Below are 17,961 nucleotides of genomic sequence, written 5' to 3'. Positions count from 1 at the left end.
TTTGCATCCCCTGGTTTTGTACTTATCCCTGGTTAAACTGACCAGCCAGAGGGTCTGTTGGAAATAGGAAGCAGAGATATTTAGGTCACTCCAGGAAAAACAGAAACCCGTAGCTCCTACCCAGTCACATTTAAGGATTCTCACAAGTGTCAGCTTGAATCAAGTCCAGCTCTCATTCAGCAACACACTTGTGCTATAGAGGCCCTGCCTGCACCTCCCTTGTGTAGGCTTACAGTGACTCAGTAAATACTTGGGCATCTTTCTTATCCTAGCCAAGAAGAAAAACTTCTCTTGGAGAAAAGAAGGTGAGTTTGCTACACCTGAAAATGAAATGAAACAGTCCAATCAAAAGCTATTTATCACTGCATGAATTTTTACTGACAAATGAGCTTTTTTAATACACAAGAAAAATAGTTCTGGATTGATTTTGTTTCTACATAGAAAACACCTCCTAAGCCCTGTTTTTTTGAATTACATCCTTTGTTTCTTGTTGGGCAGAGTACTGATATACAAAATTTAATGTTATACAAACAATTTCAACAGAATACTTAACAAAAGGGAGTAAAAAGTTTAACACTTTTTTAAAAAGCAATATAAAAATCTGCATTAGGAGTCAAATGCAGGTCCATCCAATCATCCAGTCTGTAGAGTCACTTAATCATTTTCTCCTGTGACAAAGAGGTGCACATTCTTCTTGGATTGTAGCATTTGAGCTGTGCGGTCTATGCCAACCACTGCAGCCAATTTCTGAGCATCATACTTGGAGTAGAGCACAGTGCAAGTCCAAGTAGCATCCACCCCACTGTCTGTGGCCTTCAGCATGTTACAAATCTCACTGTAGAAGTGCGAGTATGTTGGTAACTCATAGAAAATGAGGTTCCTAATGCCTTTTATCGTATACCTGTAGCAGAAAAAAACCCAAAAAACAAAAAAACTGAGGCAAGTTTTACAAAATATGCATGTTAAAACATCAACCCTCTATCAAGCCTTCCAAATTCCATCAACTTCAATGCACATGAACTGTAGCTCAACTTTACAAATCCTGTGTCAGAGACTGAAGACTAAACAGAGAAGTGGAATTTAGGGGGAAAATCTTACACTGCCAGATACAATGATTTCCTCAAAAATACCAACCAAGACCAATTTATAAGTGGTCAGCCTCTTCAGCTTGGATTTTAATACAGCGAAGCCTGATCAGAACAAGCCTCATGAAACTTTTTGAATTTGCCAAAACACAAAAAAATCCTGTTCCATTAGGAACTTGTAAACAGCTCCAGTCAGGACATAGCAAATTTTCCAAGTGCCATCATCTTGCTGTATTGCATTATTGAACCAATTATACACTCCTCCCAAAATTTTATACAATTACTGTGGCACAGATGAACACAAATAAAAGGCCCAGTGAATCCCATTTGCAGGCTATATCATCCTGTCCTGATATCACTGGAATTGGCAGCTCTTACTTTCCAGAATAAAGCTTTGCTCATAACAAAAAGTCTCTGCAAAGGGACTGCTGACAACAGGCAAAAACTTGAAAGTGAACTTAACACCTCTTACTTCAGCCAAGGAAGTCCTCAGAGGGATCCAACAGATTCAAAAAGCAGCACAGCCCACCTATGACTAAGGTCAGGCTCTACCTTAAGAACAGCACACAAGCAACTCAGAGGGAAAACTCAGTCCACAACTCACCTTTTGTAGAAGTGGAAACGCTCAGTGAACAATAAAAACTGCTTCTCTCCCTTGAGGAAGAAGCGCCTTGCTCTGCAGACAGCAGCCTTTTTGGTGTACTCACAGATGTGAGTGAAATTCAGGTCCTCCTTCTTGAAGTAGTTGCGGAGGCGGACGTAGTCGAAGTAGGACGGGACGTAAATGAGTGTGTGGGACATGATGGCGTCGCGGTACTCGGGCAGAACTTTGTCAATGAAAAACTGAAACCTTTTTAAAAAAACAAATACATTTAACCAGAGTTAAACTTCAGCTTTCTAATACTGTTATGAGCTCAGACAGGAATATCATCAAACAACAGATTGTCAAAGATTTCCACTACATTTTTTCTTCTTTTAACTTCACAGGATTTCTACATGTGTAGAAGATCAAAGGCTTTACACCTGCACTACATAATTATGGTAGAGATTGGTATTCCTTCCCCAGACTGTATTCTCCAATGCCTTTGGCAAGGAGAAGGCCAGTATTTCCCTCCACCTGTGCAGAGCCCAGCCTATACCTGAGGCCTAACAAAGATGTACTTCTGTGGTGAACCCACAGCATGCTCTGCAGTATGCTCCACTAAATCTGGACCTGCAGTCAGTCATTAGGGCACAGCAAAACGGCCTGAGGCACACAGTACCTTGCATCTATCACAGAAGTTATGCTGTCAGCTTCCAGTCTCCGAAAAACATGAGGAAGCTGGACCACAACGTGGCTGATGGAGCCAGTGAGCGGCACGTTGCGGACGGCCACCTGTGAGAAGGAGGTAGGATGTTTAGGGAAGCAGCATTCCAAAGGCAGGCACACTGCAGCCAGCTTTCCACAGGTCTCATCTGACAGCACAAGGCTGTTTTTAAGAAAACTCCAGTACAAAACTACAGTTATGACAGACAAACCAGGTCTGTTAAATACACAATGACTGCTTATGCCCTGAATCCCGTATACTTGAGATGGTCTCCTGAAGTTTTTGCTTTTCCTGTTTCTTTCAAAATACTAACAGTTCATGCATCTTACACAGTAGGAGATAGAAAAAGGAAGCAGATGAATTCTCCATTTAACAACAAAATAAGCAGAACAAAATAACTTGAATCTGTCAAATTAAAAAAAAAACAAAATCCGATTTCTGACATGAAACAGCAGCTACTATGAAAGAAAAGTATCAAATAAGCATCACTGCATGAGGAGCAGCTCTTCGTGCCTCTGGCACAGTATGTAATGTCATAGAGATTCAGACTGAAACATTTGGGTAAGGGAAACGATAGGCACACAGTCTTTCAGCAACTGAATTACAGAATTCTTCTGCATGTTGTGTTTTCTCTTCCTCTCCCTCTCCCTTCCACAGCAGCATTCCAGCTCCTCACCTGCCCAGCATAATTGAAGCAGTGTTTGTTGAAGACAGAGTTAATCTGGGGGTCCTGCAGAGCACTGAACAGCAGCGTCTGCCGGTAGTACTTGCACCAGTTGTTGAGATTCAGCATCCGCACCCGGGAAAAGTCCACCCCGTGGGAATCCAGAGGCAGCAGGTTAATGTGCTTCATCAGGTGCTGCAGAGACAGATGGAGACACATCACTGCTGACATCCCTGACTGCCTGCAAAAGCCTTAATTGCAGTGAGAAAGAGGGCAGGGACCAGCAAGGCAGCACAGAATATAAACAAGCAGCATTTCCCAAGACACCACTGTCTGGAATTTATTGACCACAGCAAGAGCAATTTACTTGATTTCCTGCCACAGAACTGAAAGCTACCATCTCTTTAGTCACCAGCAATAGTAACCTTCTAACCTTCTCCTGGGGCAAGATAATGGATTTGTTTGTATTAAAGTCAATGGGCCCAAGGTTTCTGAGCTAAAAGAAGCCCAAGCACAGCTCAGCTCTCATCACATTTGGGAAGAGTTTGAAGAAATTCATTGCATTTTGTCCTCAAGGAACAATGCCTAGGACTGGCACCTCTGCCACCACTTGGCAGGCTGTTGCACCTAAAGGGAAAAACAGAAAGCAGGCTCCAAGACTCATTCCTTGGATATTGTGTAGGCTCATGTGCCCCTTCTGCAACTCCTCAGGAAAGAAGACCTTCTGGACTCATCCAAAATGCATAGTGACATCATGTAGTCAAAATTTCTAGTCCAGGTACCTCAGAGGTGTTTTTATGTTGAAAAGAAAACCCTGCCATCTCAATCCTGAAAATTTCTATTAACCAAAAGCCAAAAAAGAGGGGTGCTGCTGCAGACCAGCCACAAACCAAGAGCTCTATTTGCTTTAAATGTGCAGGAAACCCTTCATACTGTTTAACTCTGGACATTACTAATGCTTAGTACGTCTGCAGTCAGTGGAGACATGCACCAGCTCCTCCTGCTTTCCTGGGGAACCTGAATTAGGCTGCACAGAGTCCTCACGTGGCTGCAATCTGACTGGGACACTGGGCAGTCAGACAGCTGGCATAATTTCTCCCAGATGTGATTAAAGGAATCATCATTCTCATGCTGCAAGATAATTAAAACTGTCAAAAAAAAAAAAAAAAAAAAAAAAGAAAAAACCTATGATGAAGTATAGAACTAAAGCACCAAAGTAAGTTTTAGAGAGAGCATGTCTTGAATACTACCCAAAATCTGTAGAAAGAATATTCTTTCTACACAAGGAAAATATCAGGGTGGAGGAAGGGAAAGAAATGAACATCCATGTCTAGAATCAAGTCAGTAAAAATCAGCAATACTGCTCACTGCCAAAACTGAGTAACATCAGACCAACAAGACACAGCATAAAAATGAATACATATATGGAAAACTCACCAGAACATGTTCCCAGTTCTGCATCAGGTAAATGTCTGCTTGGTCAATTATGAGGATTTCTATTGATGACAGAAAATCAAAGTCTCTCTTCTTCTCCCCCTCTGCACCAATGACAGTCCTGATGCCCAGGGGAGAGGCAATGATGATGTCCGAGGAGTAGAAGGGGGCGTAGAGTCTCATGCTCTTCTGCAGGATTGCAACCCCTATCCAACAACACCAACAGCAACTTCTCAGTTAACATCAATTATCAACCACATTCTTCCAGAAAGCTCTGGAACAGTAATTTCCCCCACTTCCTCTCCCCACACTGATGAATATAGCTAGACACAACTAATCTGTCTCAAACTCTCCTTTCCCCAAAAAGTGCTTACCCACCCTACCCCCATTTGACAAGCATTTGGAAAATTTTCATGCAGTTTGGCAAAGCATTTCTGTATTATTTTTTAAAAGATTTTTTATAATCTGAATTAAAAACTTTAACTGAAACATATTGTTTCTGACTTTCTGCTGAACAGGGGAATGAGGAGATTGAACAACTTAAGGAAAAAAAAATTGCAGAAATTATTAACTACTCCTTTCTCCCTGAATCCTGAACTTTGGTCTCTGCCTTTGGATGTTATAATAACTGTTACTTTAATCTGTCATGAAAGATTTGGAGTGGATCTCTTGACTATCAACTGCTTTTATTCACAGGGCTGAAAGATTTGCTACTAAACCTCAAAGGACAAGGTTCTTCATGCTCCAGTGACTAAAGTCTTTCACTTATACTGCTTCTCACACCACGTGTTGCAGGGTACACTCTGAACCAGCTTATGCATCACCTCTCATGTTATAGACACAGAAGGGAAGGAATCAAAGGAGTTTGTGTCATAATTACATGGAAGTATTTCTAGAATCCAGAGTTTTCTGGTCTTAAAAATGCAGCTAGTCCAGACCACATTCAAACCGCCCCCTTCAATCTGCCCAACAAAGTCTCTCCAACTTCCCTCCCTGACAATGTGAAGGCAGAGATCACAGGTACAGCTGAAGGCCCTTTCAAGAATTTCAGAGACCCCCTGTAGGGGCCCCTCCTGCTGTCTATTTCAACCCAATGATAAAAATGGAAAAAGAAAAAAAGAAAGGTTCAATTGGTTGAATTTCCAGGAAGAAGATATCACTTGTCACAGCATATACACAGTTTAGAAACATAAAGTCTTTTTTCTGTTTAAAAATGTGAAAGAGTGGTGGTTTCAGTAAGGCATAACAAATGTGCTTTAAATTAGATCTTTGTGCAGAAGTAACAGGGTGTGCAGCACAGTAAGAAAGAGAAATTATTCTGCTTCTATAATTTGCTTCTGCAAGTTAACAGCACTGAAAGTTTCTTCAATCATTTCTTAACACTTAGTAAGTGGAACAAGCAGAGTGTGGTATGGGAGAGGACTAAAAGGAAAATTATTAAGCTACTGAAAGTAAGATGCTCTCAGCCTGAGAAATATTCACTGGGAAGGAAGAAAGACTGAGTGCAACCTGCTCACATCTTCCTCTGTATCATTACATTCCTTGGGGTGCCAATTTATCTTTCAAGGTGCAGTATTTCAAAAGCCTCTGATCTGTCAAGTTAAGTTAGAAAAACTGCCTTCTCATCTTAGCAGCTCCAGGAACCAAGACACTAGCTAGTTCTCTGCATACTCAGTTACTAAACAGCATAAGATTACAATATTATGAAACAGTATCACATTTTCTGCTTGTCCAACACTCCTACTTGCTGGCTACCCATTTGCTTCCATGAAAACCAGGGGGAGCACAGCAGAAAACTGCTTTGCTCAGTATTGAGCTTTAATTTTGCTCCAACCATTACACAATACATTGTGAACAGGCTCATTAAACCCAAAAGATTTTCTTTATTGTAACATGAAAAGATTTTGCTGCATAATCAAGGCTATCTTCAAAATGAGGTGTGGGCAGTCCTGTTAGAATAAAGCTGTCATTGCATTTTAAATGATTCTGAACTTGATGTGAAAGTAATTACTTCTCTATTTTCTCCTCTTTTTTAAGTTCTGGCAAGGCAAGAAAGGTTTTCAGAAAAATCCAGGTTGCCAGGGCAAAACCAGCAGGAATACCACACAGCCTAGAGTCTCATCAGAACTTCCAGCCCTGATAACTCTTAAACATTTGGGAAAAAATTGTTATTTACTTAGCAGTTCTGTCCAAGCTAAAAATCATCTGTTCAGTAGGTCATTACCAATTCTGAAGTGGTCATCAATGTTGCCAGCAAAGACGGCTTCATAATCTTCAGGTCTTTTCAGGTTGGGGGGCTTCTCCTCTGGGTCAGAGCCAAACTCTCCTTTGAAGCGCTTTTTATTACTCACATCTATTTTTTTTTTGTCATTCACTTCGAGGAGACTGATGAGAATGTGCACAATCCGCAGAGCACATTCCCTGAAGGGCACGATCATCAGCACCTGTGCAGTGACAAGAGAATAACCCATAAAATACAAACCCTTGCCATTAAGTGTACATTAGTTAAACTTTTGGCTTGGATCTGCCCCCGTGATCAACAATCAAACAAAAGCATTCTGACAAGCAGCAGGAGGGAAGATGCACTGGGATGCAGTGCTCTTGAACTGGTCATGGCCAGCAGCTCAGCCTGCTTCCCCAGCTCACTCAGGTACAGGGGAACTGAAAACTAAGCATGTTCTCCTGTCCTCCCTAACCCCCAGGCAAGCAGGAGCTCCTGTGACACAGAGACAGGGCCAAGGGCTGCCTCTTGGATGGGTGGTAATAGTCTCTGCACAAAACTCCAAAATATAAATGGCTAATGGGGGAGTCAACACAGAAACCAATGATTTACCAGGCATGCAGCAAACACTGAAATCCAACTCTGGAATTGTTCAGCAGGCAGCTGGCACACTGGTGACAGGCTGCCATAGCTGAATCCACCTGGTTATCAACTACAGGATGCTGTGAATCCAGGAGGATTTGTTGGGGGCCCACTCCCCCAACTATGACAGGTGGCCTTTACAGTGGGGCTGGGATTCCCTGAGGTACCCCCAGGTACAGAAAGATCCTTCCATGCAGGCAAGTCCTTACAAGTGCCTAAGGACAAAAGAATTTCTGGAACATCCCACATTGAGTGACAGCCTACACTGATAATGAAGATTGATGTGAAGGCACCTGTCTGCACTGGCGGATTTAAGTATGGAAGTAGGAAAACTTGTCAGCCTGTGGTGATAGGGGGACAAAAAAAAAGAGATAAGTCAAACTCATGGCTTGGCTTGGCACAGAACCAGGCTGGCTAACAACCCTGAGCTCACTGATTCTCACATGGCATTTTCCCTGGCCATGGAGGACAGACACTTCCAGGCATGATGAAGAGATGTAGAAAAGCATATGCCCAGGAACACATCACCTGAGGGAGCTGCAAGAGAAATACTTGTGGATAAACTACCAGGATGTTTGTACAGCCTGAGCAGGCGGCCAGAGTGGGGATCAGGGAATCAGAGCTCTCACCTTAGGCCTGGTGAGTCCCTGATCCCTGTGGTCATCAGTGTCAGTGCCTGGCTTTCGATCCCTCCGTTTGGCATTGTTGCTGAGCACCTGGGCATTGGCCTTGAGGACATGGTTCAGGGCATGCAGGCAGTAAGCGTGCCGGATCTCCTCTCCGTTTGTTAAGGCGTTTCTTTCCGGATAGAACAAGTCCCGGTACGAGTTCATGATACAGAAGAGCTCTCTTTGTAATGGGGTAAAAGAGGAATCACTTGGTTTGTCCACTGCAGACAGAAATGGTTTATTCACTTTAGGCCATGTGGATTCCAAAGGCTTGTGGAGATGAAGCTGTTTCACATCAACTTCTTTGTCTGCTTTAAAAGCTTTATGTTTCTCCAGAGTGGAAGAAAAGATAAGTTGACCCAGCCTTGGCCACTGAAAAAAAAAGAAGCCAACAACACTAAGGAGTCGTATGTACCAAATCTTGCACACCTGAAAGCATATCAACACAGCTGGTGATATCAACTTTAATCAAGTTCATGAAATTAAGGAAATTATCTTTTCATAATACAAATGGAAACCTTTTTTTCAATACGCAATCCCTTTTAGAGTCTGTCAGGATAAATAACAATAAATTTCAGCTCGGTAGATCTGGATGGATTTTGCAATGGTGTGTTTGTAACTGTTCCCATGCCAGAGGAAACTGAGGAATTTTCTGTTTAACCTGCCCAGCAAACCAGTGGCTCAAACCAGTACCAAGATGAAAACCCTGGAGTCCAACTGTGCTTACCAATAGGCCCCACTGAGGTACATATTTTGACCAAAGAAGAAAATAAACCCATCAGGGGCTAATCCCAGAAGCTGTGATTCAGTTGTTAAATGCAGTCTTGTTGGGTGTCTGTCTGATTTTGAACAGCTATCAGTGTAGTAGGGGAAAACTCTAAACTTTAAGCCTTCTGCCATGCAAGTTGTCCCCAGCTGTCCCTGTAAAGCAGCTACACCAATTTAAGCAAAGATATATCATGCATTGCTTCAGGTGGCACTGGTAATTTTGGCCACAATGTGCCAAAAAAGTAAATTAAATTTCAAAAAAGAGAAAAAAAAAGTCACAGCTTTCTTTCTGACTAACTAACCATTGGATATCTTCCAATGAATGTCACCCAGCATATGGCTGACCAGAATGGGAGGCAACTCTCCAAAACAAAATCAGATGTGGAAAAGTTATGAAGCAAAGGCTTGTCTAAAAATGAGTATTTTGAAAACCAGTATTCTCTGTCAAGCAATGAAGTGGTTTTCTGGTACTGTAATTCACATATTATTGTCAAAATTAAGTAATAGACTAATATAAGTAATAAATTGCCCTTCACTGGCTTGTAAATGTGTACAGGGACAGAGTCGTCCAGAAGCAAGAATGTGAAAGTGCATCACAAGTACTTTTAAAAGTGTACATGAAGTACACTTTTAAAGTTCAGCTGCAGAAGTTTAGCTGCAGAGCACATCTCTGGCACTGTGCTGTCACCACTCAGAAACAAGTCCTGTTTCCACCCCTTCTCAATGTTTTGGGACTACAGCTCAAACTCTAAAGTTTTCACTTTAGACACATGTTTCAGATGTGTCACATATGCCTCCAGATGAGCAGACTTCACATTTCAACTCTTGCTCAGCAGTAAGTGAAGACAAAAACAGTTTAACAACACAGTGACAAAATCTCAATAATTCTAGTGCCAGCAGCTAATAATAACAATTGTGATCTACTTCACCTGTATAAAAAAAGGATTATTTTAATTCATGCCTCTTCAGGAATGTTGAATGGCTATAGAACATCATTACCTGGCTTTGACTTGAAGTTTTAGGAAGTGTAGACATTTTCTCTATTTCCTTTTCTTCAAGTTCTTTGTCCATGTGTTGTTTAAACGGATCTATTTACAATAACAACAAAAAAAATAGCCTGAGAACTATTGCAGCTAATAGTAGAATCAAGTTGCAGAAAGGATTTGCAAATGAGATGAACGGTTTCCATGCTGGCCAACACCACAATTAAAACTAGTTATTTCACTTGGAGATGAGAGAAAGGATGTCAAATTCTCTCTGCAAAGAACAGAGAGAACAGATTTGACAGATTGCATTTAAATAAGAGAAAGAAGCACTTATGGAAGTACTAGAATTTTCAAGTGCTAATCAAATGTTAGACAGGAAAACAATATGTAGTGGGAAACAGTGGCAATTTTTTGCCGTAAGCTCTGACATGTCCATTGCAGGTGAAAAAGGCTGTCAGTAGTAAAGTCCCAAGTGAACTTGCTAACCTTCCTAATTTACAAACAGTTCTGCCCAGGGCTTTGGCAGGTGATAAGAACACAGTTTGTAATAAAGCAGAGAAATATTAGGCGGGTTTTGGAGAAGGGGGGCAAAAATTGCCTGGAGTGAGAAAAAGTCTTATTTATCTAATCAGTATTTCTTTTTGAAAAAGAGAGGAGAGGCAAAGAACTGTTAAATCATATTATACTCAAAGACACTGGCATGCACAAAGTCACATGCAAAGTTAATTTTGAAAGCCAAGCCCTGTATCCTGCTTGCAGCACAGCAGCATTCACTGCATAAAGAAAACTAATTAGGGAACACTGGTGCTTGCCAACAAATATCCAGCCCACACATAAGTTATCCAGGCAAAAGTCAAGTCATTTACTGATCATGACACTGAAAAAAAATTGAGAAAATCTTTCTAGAAATGCAAATTAACTAGATATCATTTAATTGTACTGCAGGGTCTGTCATCAGATGAGTTTTACTGATTCCAGCATTTTCCCAATAAAGTGGAGGGAGTAATGGGATGCATTTTTGGGAATTTTAGTGACCCCAAGACCAGAGTAGAAATTCATCCCCTTTCTGCTATCTTAGGTGATTCATTTTCTGCAATAGATATAAGGATGCTTCCAAGCTACAAGAACCCACTGAGAAGAAGTGCATCATTTATAGGTGGAACAAAGCTGTTAGGATACTTAGGATGCAGTTGGAGAGCTACTGTTCTCATTAAAATGCAATGCCAACAGCCTAAGTCATATTCTCATGGTAACAAGAACGAGCTGTTTTTTCTATCACATGGCCCTTTGATGCTTCCACACATTTCATGTATCACCCAGGCTGCCTCCCAGATCTAATGTCAGCTGCTGCTCCAAGATGACAAGCCAGCATCACTAGGGATGCTACAAACATATTTCTCTCTCTCAAACTATGCCATCTGATATTAAAGGCACAGAGCATTAATTATGAGCAGAAGCTGTGCAAGTGCCAGCATGTGCCATGTCCCTGAGGGACCATGAAGGATCACACCCCTGCAACACAGTTATTTTGTTACATATGGTGGGACAACTCCAACACCAGAGCTTCAGATGCATCCATCAGTGCACTGAGGTTCTGGGATACACCCTTAAAAGATACTACATGTGCTCCCCTGATGCTTCAGACTCTCCTGATCCTGGTGCAGTCAGACTCCTCTGCATAACCTTCAAAATTCTGAGAGTGCTGAGCATTTGTCTAAATTACTCTGGCTGCTCCAAGCTTCTCAGAATCTGACCTCTAACTCCGCTGAGATGTGAAGGATGCCCTCACAGGTCAGCTTTGTGATTATCTCCAGGGCTGTTTGTGCCAAGAATATCTTCCCTAGTCAAGTGCAGGCTTGCAGAGCTCTTTGTATTACAGTGGCTTTTGAAACTACTATTAAAGCAGCAGAACAAGATAACACCCTCCACACACTTTTCAAGTTCTTGATACTTCAAGCTTTACCAGTCATAGCAGAAACCTCATATGAATCCCAGTCCCCAGGGGCTACAGAGAACAAATGTTTCAGCAACACAGTTGCATTAGTGTTAAGGGTCCCTTATATAACCAGCTGACATGTGGGCAGTGCCATGAATAATGTAGTGGAAGAACTTGGAAGCTATACAGCCTATAGCTAGGGTGTTGGACAATTTAAACATGTTTCCAGATATTCCTCTAAAGGCAGATCCTTAAACACAAACACAAAGTCTTTTACCTTCTGGAAGAGCTTGTGAAGAACTGCTCTCTTTCCTATCTGCATTGTAATCTCCACTCTCCTCTTCCATGAAATTGGTTTCCAAGCTAAACTCAGATTCGTGTTTCACATCAGTGAACTCCTCCATTACTCCATGACGTGGGTCACCAGAGGTATCTGTGCCATCAGCCTGCTCCTGGCTGAGCATCTGCTCTGCTGTGTCTGTGGCTGTCGATTGTTAGAAAGAAATGGGTTATTTTCTCCTGGAAAAATTCCTGTCTCTAGATGTTGTTCCCTTTAAGTTACTGATTTTTTTCTCCCAAAACTCTATCAAAAAATATAAAAGCAGGCTTTGTATTCTACCATAAAGATGACTTTTGGCTAGCATGCCAAATGTTACATAACACAAAAATGTCGTCCCCCCTGACAAAATTAAAGAAGCAACTTGTTTGAGGAATTTAACTTTGAGTTTCCAAAGACCCCATATAACTGGAAATTATTAAAGGTTGACTCCTCTCTCCCAGCATTTCTTTGCAAACTTCATGAATGAGGATACCTCACCATAAAGGCAGAGGTTTCCTTCCAATTTCCATATTCTTTCCCGTGCTGTGAGGCAAACCTTTCCCTCCTCTTGGTGGCACAGCCAAGCCAGATGCTGCTTGAGAGAACAGCTTGTATCTCCCATGAGTGGGTGAGAACCCCTGGTCTGCTGCTCCATGTGGATTTCCTCTGTGCTGCCGCACAAACAACATCTGAGGAAGCAGCAGCAGGCTGTCTGGCGGAAAATGAGCACAGCTACCCTTTCCCCTGCTAAATCCTTCAGCAGCTGCTGCTCCCACCCACACAGAGCCAATGGAGCAACAGAGTCTCCAAGGCAGAAGAGCACCCAGCCAACAAGCCAGTCTACACCAGGATCCTGGCTAAAAAACATACGTTAGGCAAACAACATTTACCAAAGAAGCATGGGAAAAGACAAACTACCTTCTTCCTCCTCTGGAACATCATTCTTATCTTCTTCACCTCCCTCTCCTCCTCCAGCCTCCTGGGACCCTTCGCTGTCCACTTCTTCTGCCTCACTTTCCTCAGCTTCTTCTGATTCACTTTCATCTTCCTCTTCCTCACTCTCAGACTCAGGTGAGGTCTTCAGGGTAGCCAGGAGCTTATGGTACCCAGAGACCTGTTCCACTTCAGCCTCTGAATCGCTTTCTGCACTCGATTTATCAGAATCCTCAGACTGGAAAGAAAAACAGGAGTGTAAACAGCAACAACAGTAACAGCCTGTAAAGCAGCAGGCAAATACCCTGGCCTCTACTTGCACTATTATGTTTCCCCTCTGATAGATGCAATGGGATTTTTCATAACCGACTATTTTATGCCAGTAATTATGCTGGACACTTCCATTTAGATTTTGAAAGTATCTTGGGAAACAGACTGAAGTGCCTGTTTCTGCACCAATTTGACTTGGATCATCACAAAACCCAGTGCTTTCAGTCTCAGCTGAGTGAGGACATTCCATCTCCACAGACAGGGCATTTACTGAACCAGCACCAGATTCTTCTAAGAAAACCACACACAGATTGAAAATTGCAGAAAAGCACCCACACAAGGAACAGCATGCTGGAAATGCTTCTGGCTTTCAAGAAGGTAAGTGAAATAGCTGTCAGTGGACAGTGGTTCCCTGGGGAGTTGGTCAAGTTTGGTTCAGCTGTACAGCTCTACTTTGAGCAAGCCACACTGGAGCCAGTTCTGTGCTGGGCTTGCACAAAGCAATGTCCAGATTGTAGCCAAAACTACATTGAAACTGTGAGTATCAACACAACACCACTTACTTCTTTCTTAGTTTCTTTAAGCCCAAAAAGGAAAAAAATCAGTAAATACTATATTAATGCACAAAATTGCTAAAGGAAACAAATGAAACAGAGTAACTAATTTTTCCAAATTAAAATTTTGAAGTCTTATTAATCTGACGATAAAGGAGGTTTCAAAATCCTGACTGAAAAAAAAGGACTAGCAATCTGAAGAAGAAGAATGAGTATGAATATATTTCTTTGTTCAAATTAATATATTTCTTTGTTCAACAGAAAACAAAGTCTCCTAACTCATGCAATGTTAAGTTTATCAACATTATTAAAACAACTTCAAGCAGGATCTAGTTTTCACTGTGATTAAGAAATACACAAAAAAGTTAAGAACTGCTTTTATTTCCTGCTGCTTCTGCCCTCTGATGGTATTACAGTTTTGAGTTAGACTTTACAGAGAACAATTCAGAGTGACACAAAAATTGCATTCATCTTTTTCTCCTAAATACTAGTTTTCTAAGTGGAACAACTTAATCAGCCTGAATAAGCTGGAAACATGAAATGCTAAGTTTTTTACTTCACTGAACTACACAAAGATATAAGTAAGGAAGGAATAAAAATACATTACCAGTTCACATATTTGAGTTGCTTCTGGTCTTCCAGAAACCCTGAAAAGAAAGCACTAAGATACCTTACTCTGCCAATGATGTTACATACAAGATGAAAGAAATGAGAGGAAGAGTGAATTGATCAGTTATGCAAGTTGAAAGAAGTTAAAATAAAGCTTAAAATCAAACCATCACACGTGTCTCCCTAAGAAAACAGACTGAGCATTTATACTTAAGGGTCACCCTCTCAGGTGATGTGACCCTCTGTACATGAAGCCTATGTGCTCAGGCATTACAACTGATCAATAAAATTTTGAAGTAAAATCCAATGTTAATCAGAAGATGAGGTCTCAAAAGGAATTTAAAGAATCTAGCTACAAGGGTAGTTTGTAAAAAAGTTAACCAAGAGACAGAGACTTACTTTTAGTGCTAAATATTGGTATGTGAAGTGGGAAAAAGACACAAACTAAAGGGAAACCAGCATTAAATAACCAGCGTTGGGACTGCAATTCTTCAAAGAAGCCACTGTGGGTTTAAACTAACATCAATGCCTTCAAAAAGATGCAGAGTCTTGTGTGGAACTGAGCATCACTGTATAGGGTGACACACAGGACATTCCCTGCAGCAGGCATTCCATCCCAATCCACACAGGCCAGGGGGGTCCCAGGGGACACACAAACAGCAGACACCCTGTGCCTGCTCCTAAAGGCTTTACAGCAGCACCACAGATCACACCGCATCTGGGCTAAGCAGCTGTTCCCTCAGAAGTTTTACAAGTGGGTACAAAAGGAACGTGGTCCTTTTGACAGACGGGCACCCTGCCTAGGAGGGAATGGCTCTAGTCATACAGATCTTCGCTGCTCTGTTTTCATATCCTTTCCGAGATCAGAGAAGAGCACGGAGTAAAGAGTGGGAAAGCTGGAAGCCTGACAAGCCAAGAGAGCGGCCTGGTACCAAAATGAGAGCCCACTCCGCCCTCCTGCCCCTCCCCGCCCCCCGTGGCGGACTCCGGGCCGCGCCACAAGAGTTTACATTTGTTGCAAGAGAATCCGAGCTGAGATTTCCTGCCTTCCGTTCTGCTTTGAAGACCCGGCTCAGGGGGCAGTGCGCCATGCAACTGCAATTCCCCTCCTTCCCTGGGCAGGGTGAGAGGAGCGGCCGGCCCCGGGCTCAGCGGGGCTCTGGGCCCTGCGGCCCCCGCACCCACCGCGGGCAAGGGCCGGCCTGCAGCACTCACTTGTCATAGAACGGGTGCTCCTCGCCGAACTCCCGCAGGTGCTTCTTCTGCTTCTTGCTCAGGCTGCGCAGCGCCTCCCGCCCGGCCCGCCGCTTGCCCATGGCCCGGCCCGGCCCGGCCCGCTCCACGTGGGGCCCGGCGCGCTGTGCTGCCGCAGGCGGGGCGTGCCCGCAGCCCGGGGATGCCGGGGCGGGACTCGCAGCCCGGGAGGCGGGGCCGCGGGAAGGAGAGGCGGGCGGGGGTGAGCCCAGGGGCCGGGACTCGCCCCGCCGGCGGCGGCGGACAGCGTGCCGGGCCGGGGAATCGCGCTGGGGAACGCAAAGCAGCGGCACGGAACACTCGTCCCAGACTGTGCCCGAATTCAGCCCCGTGCCGAAGCTGCGGCCCGCCAGCCCGGGCTTGGTGCGGGCCGTGACGCGTTTCCGCTGCCGGAGCCGCGGTGGGGCCGGGGAGCGGCGTGCGGGCAGCCGGGCGGGCGCTGCTCTCGGGCTGATGGAGCGCGTTAGACACCGCTGGAGCTACAGCGCCTTCTCCAGCCGAGCCGAGACCTGCAGGGCTTTGCTAAAAGCGACACATCTGCTGGGAAAGCCTCTGCAGTCAGCCTAGAGGAAGACACGCAACAGAGTCTTTAATGTCCAGACTGCCTGATTATAAAAGGTGCAATCAAAAAACCCCACTAAATTCTGGCTCTTTAACATGTCACTGCTGAATCTTACTGAGCGCTGCTTAAGCGTTCTTTACTGCGTATGGCGACAGTTTTTCAGAAACAACCATAAATTGTGTCAAATAAAGTAAACTGATTTTCTGTTCTTTGCAATAAAGATATTCATATTCCTTATATCCCCATGGTTTTGTATGACCTAGCTGAAACTCCTCTAATCTTTAGTAAGGTGGGGCTATAAATGGTGGTGTAATGTGCAAAGCCCGCACAATAGGTTTCCGTTTGTCTCTGGGAGTACAAGAACTAAGTGAGAGCAATGTAATTCCAAATAGCATGAAGGCATGGAATGGGAAAAAAGAGTTTAGCATTTGGACTGTAGCTTCTTGACTATCTTGACCTGAGGGCACCCATGGATTTGACTGAAGCAAGCAAGCACTAACTGCACTTCAGTTACACAGAACCCTCCAGGAGTTACTCCTGTGCGTTGTTAATCCCACGGTCTGATCCTTCAATAAAATTGTCTTAAACCAAACCATTCTACCCACCTGCTTCACCCAGCACCCCGCAGCACACAGACATCAGCAGCAGTTGGCTGTGCCCAGCAGCAGAAATTCCCTTGGCAGGTTCTGTCAAAGCCAGCATGTTATGTAACAACACTAAAATAAACTATTTCCAACTATCAGGGTTTTTCAGTGAAGTTGGCAGCCATGCTCTGTAAGAGAAAAAAATATTGCCAATCAATCCCACTTCTGTCAGGAACATGAAAATGGCAGTATATTTTTATGTTGCAAAATTGTTTCTTGTTGACTTACAATTTGGCTTTGGGAGACAGCAGGAAGAGCAAGAGTCTGTTCAGAGCTGAATCAGGAGAGCTCAGGAACTCTTTGAGAATTGCATTCTTGTGTGTTAAAAAGGGAAAATTATAGGGTCTTGGTGATAGTAAGCCTGTAGTTTAGACTCCACTGTTGTTTGTTCACTCTCCAAAATTCTGGCTATGATGATATTTCACACTACTTTGTGGAGTTTCAGTCTGCTTTTTAAATATTGCCTGATGAAATTAAAAATGCATGGATCTCATTATTTTATGATGTTCTGAATGCCAGCACTTGCTTCTGTGGCCACTTACTCACACTTCCTTTCACCAGAACAGGAAAGTTTTTCTAGGAGCTTAGAAGATTTGGTTCTGTAGCTTGAAGTCTACTCTCACTCCCTTTCTCCATCCTGACTTCAATTTGCCATTGAAACCAATGATATTCCTGGGATTGTTTCCCTCTTTCTGCTCAACTCCTTCCTCCCTCCTCCCCATTCCTTGTGTGAGAAGGATTGTACTTGGGCGGTATTTGGTGTTTAGGATTAAACTACTTAAAACGTTGTGGTGCCACTGATGTGCATCTTAGAAGATGTGTCTCCCAGGAAATGACACCTCAGCTGCTCTGTGGTGAGGCACAGGCAGTAAAGCAGCACTGATGGTGATATCCCACAGACCAGTGAAATGTAAACACTCTTATATATATGATAATCTCTTTCTTAAAGTACATCTCTCCACTTGAAAAATTTAAATAAATTTTTTTAAATGAACCTTTAAAATCACTCTGGAGCTCCTAGTTGCTAACATGGTAACATATCACCAGCAATGTTCTTTTTACAGATTTCTTATGCACCAGCATCTCTGATTCCAGCAATAATACT

At 43.1% G+C, this 17,961-nt stretch overlaps 1 protein-coding gene across 1 annotated transcript; it reads right to left on the bottom strand.

The window, feature by feature from the left end:
• Positions 1–373: 373 nt before the first annotated feature.
• On the bottom strand, positions 374–15,717 carry UTP25 (UTP25 small subunit processome component). Its single transcript, XM_083857229.1, has 12 exons — positions 15,612–15,717; positions 14,395–14,434; positions 12,949–13,201; positions 11,989–12,195; positions 9,789–9,877; positions 7,983–8,393; positions 6,715–6,934; positions 4,494–4,696; positions 3,069–3,251; positions 2,348–2,460; positions 1,690–1,935; positions 374–901 (listed from the first exon to the last, which is right to left on the bottom strand). Exons 1-12 carry the CDS (start codon positions 15,710–15,712, stop codon positions 655–657), a joined length of 2,313 nt encoding a protein of 770 aa, XP_083713355.1. The 5' UTR covers positions 15,713–15,717; the 3' UTR covers positions 374–654.
• Between the last annotated feature and the right edge of the window lie 2,244 nt (positions 15,718–17,961).

Source organism: Zosterops lateralis (genome assembly GCF_965231275.1).
Source record: "Zosterops lateralis genome assembly, chromosome: 3".
Classification (NCBI taxonomy): domain Eukaryota; kingdom Metazoa; phylum Chordata; class Aves; order Passeriformes; family Zosteropidae; genus Zosterops; species Zosterops lateralis.
Note: the sequence above shows the minus strand (reverse complement) of the source record. Positions and strands in the feature narration are given on the sequence as shown.

What these genes read in the sequence shown, in the direction of transcription:
- UTP25 (XM_083857229.1), bottom strand. Translation starts at nt 15,712, where the DNA reads ATGGGCAAGCGGCGGGCCGGGCGGGAGGCGCTGCGCAGCCTGAGCAAG. An exon ending in GAGCACCCGTTCTATGACAA is followed by an intron (nt 14,435 to 15,611) that starts GTGAGTGCTGCA and finishes CTTTCTTTTCAG; the next exon opens with GGTTTCTGGAAGACCAGAAG. An exon ending in TGATGACCACTTCAGAATTG is followed by an intron (nt 4,697 to 6,714) that starts GTAATGACCTAC and finishes GTTGTTGGATAG; the next exon opens with GGGTTGCAATCCTGCAGAAG.